Source organism: Austrofundulus limnaeus, unplaced genomic scaffold (assembly GCF_001266775.1).
Source record: "Austrofundulus limnaeus strain Quisiro unplaced genomic scaffold, Austrofundulus_limnaeus-1.0 Scaffold293, whole genome shotgun sequence".
Taxonomy (NCBI): Eukaryota; Metazoa; Chordata; class Actinopteri; order Cyprinodontiformes; family Rivulidae; genus Austrofundulus; species Austrofundulus limnaeus.
Genome location: NW_013952695.1, coordinates 354,154 through 364,553, shown reverse-complemented (window position 1 = coordinate 364,553; position 10,400 = coordinate 354,154). Strand labels below are relative to the sequence as shown.

At 38.6% G+C, this 10,400-nt stretch overlaps 1 protein-coding gene across 1 annotated transcript in view; it reads left to right on the top strand.

Annotated features, from left to right (window-relative positions):
• Positions 1-10,400, top strand: part of abch1 (ATP-binding cassette, sub-family H, member 1) — a 37,768-nt gene that overhangs the window by 8,752 nt on the left and 18,616 nt on the right. Inside the window, exons 2-6 of the mRNA XM_014021454.1 lie at positions 933-1,081; positions 2,974-3,133; positions 4,592-4,746; positions 6,960-7,067; positions 8,969-9,062. Coding sequence (XP_013876908.1) covers positions 933-1,081; positions 2,974-3,133; positions 4,592-4,746; positions 6,960-7,067; positions 8,969-9,062 — 666 coding nt within the window. The remainder of the gene's footprint in view (positions 1-932; positions 1,082-2,973; positions 3,134-4,591; positions 4,747-6,959; positions 7,068-8,968; positions 9,063-10,400) is intronic.

Below are 10,400 nucleotides of genomic sequence, written 5' to 3'. Positions count from 1 at the left end.
TCTTCTGGTTACGGCTGACGTAGACGTAAACGAGTCAAAGAGCACGCCTAGGGGTCCCCTGTTCGACGGTCTAAAGACAGATTCTCCAGCAGCGCCCCCATCTACCTGGCAGGTGACAGAACATCATCTCAAGGTAAAAGCTGGCTGTGTGTGACCTCGCTGTCCGAACAAAGCTGAGCACAGAACGCTTCGCCCTTCTGGTTAAAACCCACATTATTTAAGATAAAGTATAGAAAAGCTAACACCTTTCTTCAACCTTTTTCTTAACCTTGCCCTTGCCAACTCCTAAGATAAACAGCCTCAAATGTCTGGTGTTTAACATCTAATCTGACTTTTGTGTTTCTATTTAAGTGTGGTTAACAATTAAGAAGTTAAAAGCTTGTTATAAAGCTTTCTTTTGGGGGGAAGGTTTGTGCAAATCTTGAAAAAAAAAACACTTTTTTTAGGTGTGGACTTCTTTTTTTAAACAAAATTAMATTAYTTAAAACTAAACTGCTACGTGTTAAAACAAAGAACAGCAYTTTGGCATAAAAACCGTCTGACTTTATTGCAAATCTGTCATTCATGTTAAAGAAAGAAATCATTTTAAGCACTATTTTATTGAAAATATTGTTTTGAAATGCTGTTGCCTTCTGCCAAAAACAAGGGGCACTTTGTGTGTATTTATTTACCAGTTTGTCGGCAAAATATGTCGTCTCACCTCCATCCCAGTGGACAGATTTGARTTAAACTTGCACACAATAATCGTTTGATGGATACAACTCATTAGGGTTTTGGAGTCAACCCAGTACTTTTTAATTACATCTGGAGATGATCACAAATYTTTCTCAAAAAACCTGCACAGCTTATGACAAACGGATGTTCAGTATATTAAAGGGGTGAGTGAATGATTCAATCACTGCTTTTGTCTTTTTCCAAACTGTTTTTTTTAGATGAAAGAGGGAAACATGAAAGTTGATTTGGAAGCGCCTCTGTCCACGGCACAGGATGATTTTACGATCCAGTGTCGAGATGTGTGCCGGTCCTACGGAAAACTGAAGGTCCTCAGTGACCTGAACCTGACTGTACCACAGGGACACATGTGAGTGCTGCTGCTTTCACTCCAACCTGAATCTGACCATTTTTCCTCCCTCTTCTTTTGGCTGTTCCCCTTTCAGGGGTCACCACAACGAGTCATCGTCTCTGTTCTTACTACCTCCATGTCTTCTAACTGCATCTTTATWGCTCCTCTTCATCTTTTTCCTGGCAGCTGCATGTCCAAACCATATAGCTGGTCTCACTTTTCTCTTGTAAAGCTTTCCTTTGAAAGTTAAACAAGCTAAAAGAATAAAACCTGAGCTGCGCTCCTTGTGACACTAGAAGACACAAGTAATGAACCCGTCCTCCTCTTATCGATCGTTCAAGATGTTCTCTTCATGCTAAAGACGTTTGCATTCCTGGGTGAGTTGCTGGGACACTGTCTGCTCTGCTTTATCCTACATCTGACGACTGATCAGTCTCCAAACACGTCCACTCTCTGCTCAGTCAGTCGGGGAGCCTTGAATTGATCTGACGTCTTTTGCTCCTTGCAGACAAAMCAAGAAACATTTCAAAATTTCAAAGAGCGGGGAATGTTTTAGAACACCCCTGCAAAGCAAAAACACGGTGTACCAGAGCAGGAGTAGGAGCAGTCCCAACTTTCACCTCCTTAAAACAACTTAAAACGCACGTCTTTTGTTTCACATAGCTGCTGTCAGTCATTTGTCTCCATCATTTCAGAGTCACATCGTTGTGATTTATGTCCCGCTTTTCCTACCCTGACCTAGATTCTTCCACTCTCTGTTATAGATTTCACGTTGAGCTTTCTTTGTTTGAGGTTTGCGGTAGCTTTTTTTTCCTCACTTGTATGTGCTTTTTTAGTTTTATTTTAATGATGTTTGTTTTGTTGATTGCATTGTTTTGTTTGTAATGTGTTTTATTTTCTGTGTTGGTCCCCAGGAAGAATAGTCTGCTGAGACACAGACTAATGGGGTACCCGTAAATAAAACTAAAACTAAACTAAAACTGAACTCTAAACGAGACGAGGAAGAACAAACGCGAAAGAGAGAAAGAAAGAAAAACTTTGCTCTCAAATAATTTTAGCGTTTCATATTCAAGTCATTGCAAAAAACAATGTAATCAATCTAAGTTAGCTGTCTTTTCTAGAAATATGCAGAGCAAAAAAAAAAATGCAGCACCGTACTGTACGAGATGTAATCTGTGCAATCTGATTAGTTTTCTTTTTCAGTTTCCTACAAAGGTCAAGAAGTTTTCAGGCATGCAGACTGTCTGTTCAGCACAATCAGCTCCTTTTGTGCTGTGTGATTATTGCATGTCCTAACCCAGCTGAACAATGTCGGCCATGTATCATCCTGGTTGAATCAAAGGGCTATGGACTGTTATAATAATAGAACGATTGTGATTAAAAGAAGTGCTGAAGCTTCTGGGAGTGTTCAAATATCAGCGAGTTTCCATTAAGTTGTCAGTTTGCCGTAAGCTGTTGCTGACTGGCTATGGTGTCTTAAAGGCACGTAGCAACATYAGAGTTGTATTCTTCACTCATGAACAAAAACCTCTGAGGATAATTAAAGAATTCTCAAAAGCAAGATCATCAACATTGTTTTCTGATGGAACAAAAAGTCAAAAACATGAATATTTCTGATTCTAGGACATCGTGATAAGTAGTCAACTTGTTTTGTGTAATTTATGCCATCAAATTGTGAGGAATCTCAACCATTCTGTTTTATCTGTGCATACCTCAAATTAATCCTCAGGTTTTTAGCTGATCTGATTGTCGCTGATGCAGGTGAGGAATGTTTTATCTGGAGAGAAGTGTCACTTTCAGCCAGATGACTACTTCACTACACTAACTCCCTGAGATGCAACTGGGAAATGTACTTAAGACTTTTTGTGGTGAATGTAAAACAGTCGTTCCCCATTTTTTTTTTACCGCAGTTATGGCCTTTTGGGACCCAGCGGATGTGGAAAGACAACTCTTCTGAAATGCATTGTGGGAACACTGAAAATCTCACGAGGTCACATCACTGTGCTGGGGAAGCCGCCTGCATTTCCTGGTCACGAGGTTCCGGGAAAAATGATTGGATACATGCCACAGGTAATCAACAAGTGCACGCTGAAAAAGTGCATTCTGAATTTTTAATTAAAAATAAATCYTTCAGGCAATTAACAAAAGTGATCATATAGTTAAATATGGATATATTTATATATATACAACAATGATGTCAGGCTGCTCCTCTTTTACAGCCACGATTAGTAGCTTCCTCCAGGGCTTCTGTAATTTAGTCTTAATTGCAGTGGTCCTCATTTCTGTCAGTCTAGATTTCCAATAAAGCCAGTTAGACACTTGTTATTCTTCTTTCTTATGTGTCACCCTGTGCATCACACTGTGACCTATTACCTAAAGAGAAAGGAATGTTACACCTGAAACATGTGATGCTACGTCTCTGTTGTTTGTTGCAAAAATACAGAAAACGTTTCTTGACACCCAGGCAGCAATTTGTGGGAAATCTTGTCAAAATGCTTTTGAAAAAGTGTCCATAGGGCTTTATTTAAAGCAGTGGTTCCCAAACTTTTTATCTTCTGACCCACAAAATATCYATGGCAAAAACTTGTGASCCCAAATATTRCTGGTCTGAGTACACGAACTTTGTTAATAACCTTAAAAACACAGGCTTTTTGACAATCTAAACAGCTTATACACAATATAAATACTTATTTTGTGTTTTTGTAATAGTTATAGGGAAAATATTACATCAGCATTTATTTTATTACCCTTTAAATTGATTTCTGGAGATTATCCAAGGTGCTTCATGACCCATAATTGGGTCCCAAKCCCAACTTTGGGAACCAAAGTDCAGTGGTTCCCAAACTTTTCAGCTTTTGACCCACAAAATAACAGYAGCAGAGACCTGWGCCCMCARCTRTTTYTGKATGATAAACATTTGTATCAGGTCAACTAAACATGGACATAGTAACAATATTTTTATACTACATTTATCCATTTTAAATACACTAACCTCACTCCTTTGTAACAACTAAGGCAAAAATCTCATTAATTCAGAAAATCTTTTCAGGACCCCAACTTGATGTTTCGGGACCCCACTTTGGGTCCTGACCCCACTTTGGGAAACACTGATTTAAAGTATATTCTTTACATACYGTATTACAAATAGAACAATTTGAATTCTGAACCTTTAAGCTGATAAAATAATCTCCGTTTCCTCTCAGTTACTTTCTGAATAATCTAACAATCTGGCAGAATTAAGAATCTTCTGAACCAATTCTAAAAATAACCATTTATCAAACTGTTTAAATAGTTTCCATTTCTCTGTGTGTAAATCATTAATCCTAATCATTCTGCTTTAGACAAACTAATAATCATGTCTATTTCAGAGCATTAAAGTGTTTAATTCTTGCTTTGAAGTATTATCTTGTTAAATGTTGGTTTAAATCAGGTTCAGGTAATCTAAAATTTCTATGTTCTTTACATCACGAGGATTATAAATCTTTTGCTTTCAATAGCTTGAAGCAAGGTTCTGTTTGTGGTGTGCAGGAATTAGCGCTGTACAACGAGTTCACCATCAGCGACACGTTGACTTTCTTCGGTCGGATCCACGGCCTGACTTCGAAGGAAACCCAGGCGCGCATGGACTTCCTGATTGACTTTCTGCATCTACCTCAAAAGCAGAGCCTGGTCCGAAATCTCAGGTAAATAAAAAAAAAATGTCTACGCAGAACTATATATGTTCTCAAAATTTGTATTTTTTTACCCTTCTAAAAAGGTAATTTTCAGCTATTTTGTCCTGTAAAACATAAATAAGGTTATTTTTAGGAGGTGCCAGTCTCAGGAGTGATATGACTAAAAGGCAGTTTATACTGTTCTGCAGACTTTGAACCCTTCCTTACAGAGAAAAACATAAGCGTTCCTGTTCGGAGGCTGTAAAACAACAAAACATTTAGAGTGTGTCTGATAAGCAGGCAGGGGAAAGTCAATAAAAGTCATCATGACATCACCGCACYAGCGTTGGCCCAACAAAAGCAAGTCAGTGATTACAGTATAGTAATCTCCACCGAGTGTCTCGGAGTGATTAATAGAAACCACAGAAAATGCAAACGAATAAAAGAAGATGCCCAATAATTGTTTTTTTTTTTTTTTACCGGACTCAAAACTATTTTTAACTGTAAAGCTAATTAAAAGTGAGCGATCTGGCAACACTGGTTTTGTCTCATGTTTCTATAGTCATTAAGACAAAATCTTCAGCAGAATATAATAATAAATAATGATATTTCTGCAATCTTTAGGCAGTAAATAAGTCCAATGTTTCTGCCATATATGAACTTTAACAGCTGCAACAAAACGTGTGTAACCAAGCAGGAATTTGTGTTGCATCACATGCTCCACCTTCAGCCTCACCTTCCTTGCATCATCATCATCATCATCAGGAACAAAAAGTTGAGATTTCATAAAGCATCGAAAAAAAGTTGTATTTGCTGATTGGTTGTACTCACTGCTTGGGACTTTTTGAGCCCTTTCCCAAAACACAAACTTTTTATAATGAATCCGCTAATATTTTTGTGAAACCTCAAATTTATTCATGGATTTTATAGGTTTTTAGTTAAAGAGAATAATCTTAGAGAACATTTCTAAATCAGAAATCTCATTTAGCAGAGAGGGGCCCCTTAAACCAGCTTTCTGTGTGTAATATTTAAATCACTTTCACTGTGGCCGAATTAACGCAGACATTTTTGTCTTTTTCTTTTAAACACAATGACCTGTAAAGATAAAACCATTTTCAGAGTTTTCCACTGCTTGTTATGTAAATCATGTTGCTGYAGTCTGCTGTCTGTTTTGAGTGTTCTGGTAAAATCCCAGCTGCCTGTAAAATGACAGATATGTTTGGTATGAACAAACATGTTCAACAAGCTTGTGATTGGGATGCTTCTTTTTCAGATGCTACTTTCATTTTCATACATTGTAGAACCAGGCTTTTCATTAGTWACACATTGACAACCTATGCTTTTTTGCATTAAGACCATATCCCCCTCCTAGTGAAGTCATCTCAGGTATTGTTGTTTACTTCTGCCCCGTCAGGCAGGTTTGTCTTGAACGTTTTGTTGTGGCCCCTTTCRGCTCCCATGCATTCCACCTCCCTCTGGATTGAGTGGCATGCACAAATAACAGGGTTCCCACGGGTCCTTGAAATCCTTGGAAGTTTGTGAATTTGGAGAAAAAAATCCTTTCAAGGTCCTGGAAAGTTTGTGAAAACAGCCAAAAATTGCATTTGTTCTTGAAAGTCCTTGAATGTTTTTTGGGGATTGAAGTTCTCTATTCACATGACTGATTTCCATCATCTGTAATAAATAAATAAATAAATAAATAAATCCTTACATTTGTCGTGGTGGATAACTCAGGATTACGGTAAACCGACGTGGCTTTCAACAAATAACGTGAGCCATAGTCATAGTTTTAGCCAATCAGAGCAGAGTAGGGTGGCTCTTTCTTTCTGAGCCCAGGTGAGAGCACCACAGCCCCTCCTGTCCTCACCGAGCGTCTGGACATGTTCACATCCCCTCCTCCCAAACTGAGCCGCCCAACCTCCCAGGACATAATTACATGTCCGTGTATTGTAGATATGAATATGGTGTACATTTAATCCACTTTCTTCCATGTTGTTCCGTTTTCATTGAATTTACATGATATYAAACCTGTTTATTGGTAACACTCTGCGGTAGCAGTAGGTAATTGCCGTCGTGTGTGGTTCTTGAATTTGAGGAAATTGGTACTGGAAAGTCCTTGAAAGGTCCTTGAATTTGATGTTGACCAAGGTGTGGAAATAAACCTGAAATAAGGTTACAAACCAGCATCAGAAGAGAAGTCCCAGGTTTTGATTCTTATCTTTGTTTTTCCATGGTTGTAACAGTGGCGGTCAGCGGAGACGAGTGTCCCTCGGAGCTGCTTTGCTGCAGAACCCAGAGCTGCTCATCCTGGATGAACCAACAGTCGGAGTGGACCCTGTGCTCCGGTCCAAGTATGTAACACTTTTTTGTTTTCTTTTAACAGTTTCCAGATACCACCTTAAAACACATTAACTGAAGAAAGAGACCATATTTAGATGAAATAAATTCCCAAATTACACATACACCAGGTTTCAATTGAGATTTTACACCTAACTGACCAGAGCAGGGTTTTGAGTCAAGCAAGGTTCACTTAGAGGAGCTTGATCAGGAGTCTATAGAAGTCTATGTGCTCTCATTCTTCAGATCAGTGGTTCTCAAACTTTGTAGCTTCCGGCCCACAAAATGACAGTTGCAGAAAACTGTGACCCCACATATTACCAGTTACAAGTCTCTGCTGCCAACCCATTCTCACTCCCAACTCGTCACATATTGACGCTTTTCCAAGGTTCCTTCTGCATCCGGTTCTGACACGTCGGGTACCCCCCTCGCATCAGTTACACAAGATGGGGCGGAATCCGTTGTCATAATTTCAGAAAGTGTAGAAAATGCACAAATCTAACCGTCCCAAAGCCTAAAATTACCTAAAATTCGCCCTAGACATCCTATCCCTGACCCCACTACCTAAAATTAACCATGAACCCTGATCCCTAATATTAACMACTGACCCCAACTCAAAGACCCCTATTTTTTGCATCCTGACGCTTCAAAACCAGATGCCGAGGGAACCTGGAAATGCCTSGTGTGCCAATAACTGACTTGAAGGGAGTACCCGACACATCAAAATAAGACGCAGAGGGAACCTTGGAAAAGTGTCAATATGTGATGAGTTGGGAGTGAGAATGTGTTACTGCTGCTGGTATTTCTTGGATCAGAAGTTCAGAACCTGAACAGTCTGAGAACCACTGATATCATACAAAATCCCAAACTATATTCTTGTATTGCTGAACAGAAAATAGAGGGCATGTTTTAGCTATATTTAAACGGAAACTGGAACAACAGACTTGATATGTTTGCTAAATTGAAGTCAATAAGTCAAATATTATGCCCACGTTTGTAGACGGATGATCGTCTGAAGCTGAGGAGTTTTGGAAGTAGAAGGAACTTGATTTGGAGCAAAAACATAGCTCTCATGCCTTACGATGATTTAGATGAAGAAAAATAAGATGAAATTTAGTAAAATGTAAAGATGGTCTTCCAATCTATAACCAGCTTTATAGTGATAAAAATACTTTAGCTGTAATTATACAAAAAAAACCACGATAGTAATTCTTTTGTAAAATGATGTCCTCATGCTGTGGTTTTGAAGGTTGAATCCTGGTCTGAAATAAGGAACTCAAATAAAAATAACTTCATTTTAATTACAACAAAAGGCCAACTTGGCAGCAAAAAACCCTGCAACAAACATACTTGAGGAGAGCCTGAGGAGGAGCAGGAAGAGGTGACCATGGAGAACCATAGAGACCTGGATGTGGCATGAAATGAACACACAATGCTCGACTGAAGATGAACGAGAGCTGAGGGGTTATATGGACAGGGGCTGATTAGATAAATGGGTTGCTAAATGGCAAATGAGAACAGGTGATAGTGGTTGGGGCAAGAGCTGAGGAGCAGAAAGGGACCGAGGATCAAGAGAACAGGTGACAGAGATCCTAACACCTCAAAAATCACAACTACAGTTTCTCTAATGAAATGTAATATAGCCTCTTAAAACAGAATAAATATAATGTTCATTTTCATAATACTGACTGATGTGGACGTTTAAGTTTATTTAAATAGTTATTACGTGAAAAGAGTCAAGTATTTGCACTCAAAATTGTACTTTTTTACATTTTGACCCAGTAAGATGAAGTGAAGAGTGTCGCTTCGCTGTATAATCACAAACCCTGTCCAGATCAGAGGCCTGGCAGTGGACCTGTTGTCATCGACGTCAGATCCAGTCTTATTTAATATGTTTATTTGGTGTTATTTCCAGGATCTGGCAGCACCTGGTGGAGATCGTGAAGACGGGAAAAGTATCTGTCATCATCACCACGCACTATATAGAGGAGGCCAGACAAGCCCATGTGGTGAGATAAACGAAACGCGCACGCATTTACATAAACACAAATCAGGGATGAATGCAAACGTGCAATCGGTGAAAACCAGTACATCAAAGCCATTTCATACAGTTTCTGCTCTACAGAGAAATTGAATGAGTCTGTAAATGAATGAGTGTTTATTAGCTTTGACAGCAAGGACAAAAACACAATGTCAGCGAGTGCACGGGGAGAGGGAATGCACTGAGGCTCTCTTTTGTGCTCATTCAAGTCTTCTACACTTTGTAATGATGTGCAGATTTCTGTTCTGTACGTACCTCAGGAGCTTCCTGCTGTAAATAATCAGCAGGAGGACAGTTGTTTATTCTGGTCAAGAAAAGCTGACATTGCCTCATGTTTTAATAAAAAAAAAATCCATGCTTTTGTGAACAGTTTATTACTTGTAGTATTTACATTCACAATTCTAATTAAGTTATACATCTTCAATAAAATCAAGAGTGAAGAAATAAACAGACTTCCTACCATGAGTTAATATAAAAGCAGAGTCTCAGTCAGCCTATAGCCAACGTGCACTGCTTATAGTAGATTTGGGTCACTTTTTTTTAATACTCTGGTTGTACTAGAAATCCATTCATTGTGTGAGTCCATTGTTTTTCCAGTAATAGTCTTTATAAAATCCAAGCAGCCAGCTGAAGTTCAAAGTTTACTCTTTAGATTAGCTTCTTGGAAGTCATTAACTTTGTGGCATGAATGAAGTGATAGATTTCTGCTAAGTGCTTAAAAGGATATCGATTCAGCTAACATTTACAATATTTTCCACAAAAAAAAAGACAAGACACTTTAAAAATAAGCAACTTTGCATCATTTCTCCTTCCATGTGATTAAAATACGCCTCGAGTAGGGTTAGAAATATGATTTTCATCATCATTCATTATTTCTCAAAACCTCTTTGGTACTTTGCTGTTTTGAAGGTTCACAGTTTTAAAATAAGTGTCGTCAAGCAGTCAAACAGGATTGCAGTGATCTAATTGCTGAACATGATCTTTTTTCCTTGTCACACTGATCCTACCAACAGGCTGTGACAGAGCAACAATGGCTCCTTTAATTAGTACATGCTGTCTTTTATCATGCGAGTAGTCCTAAGGTGCTAATGTTTYTTTCTTTGGAGTTTTAATAACTCAATAAATCTAAAAGACAGTCAGAAATGATGCTTGTGTGCTAATAGCGCTAATAGCGTAGCTAATTTTAGCATTGCTTGCTAGAACTGCTAAAGTTTGACCAGTTTAAAAATCATCCTTTTTGTCCATCCATCCATCCATCCATCCATCCATCCATCCATCCATCCATCCATCCATCCATCCATCCATC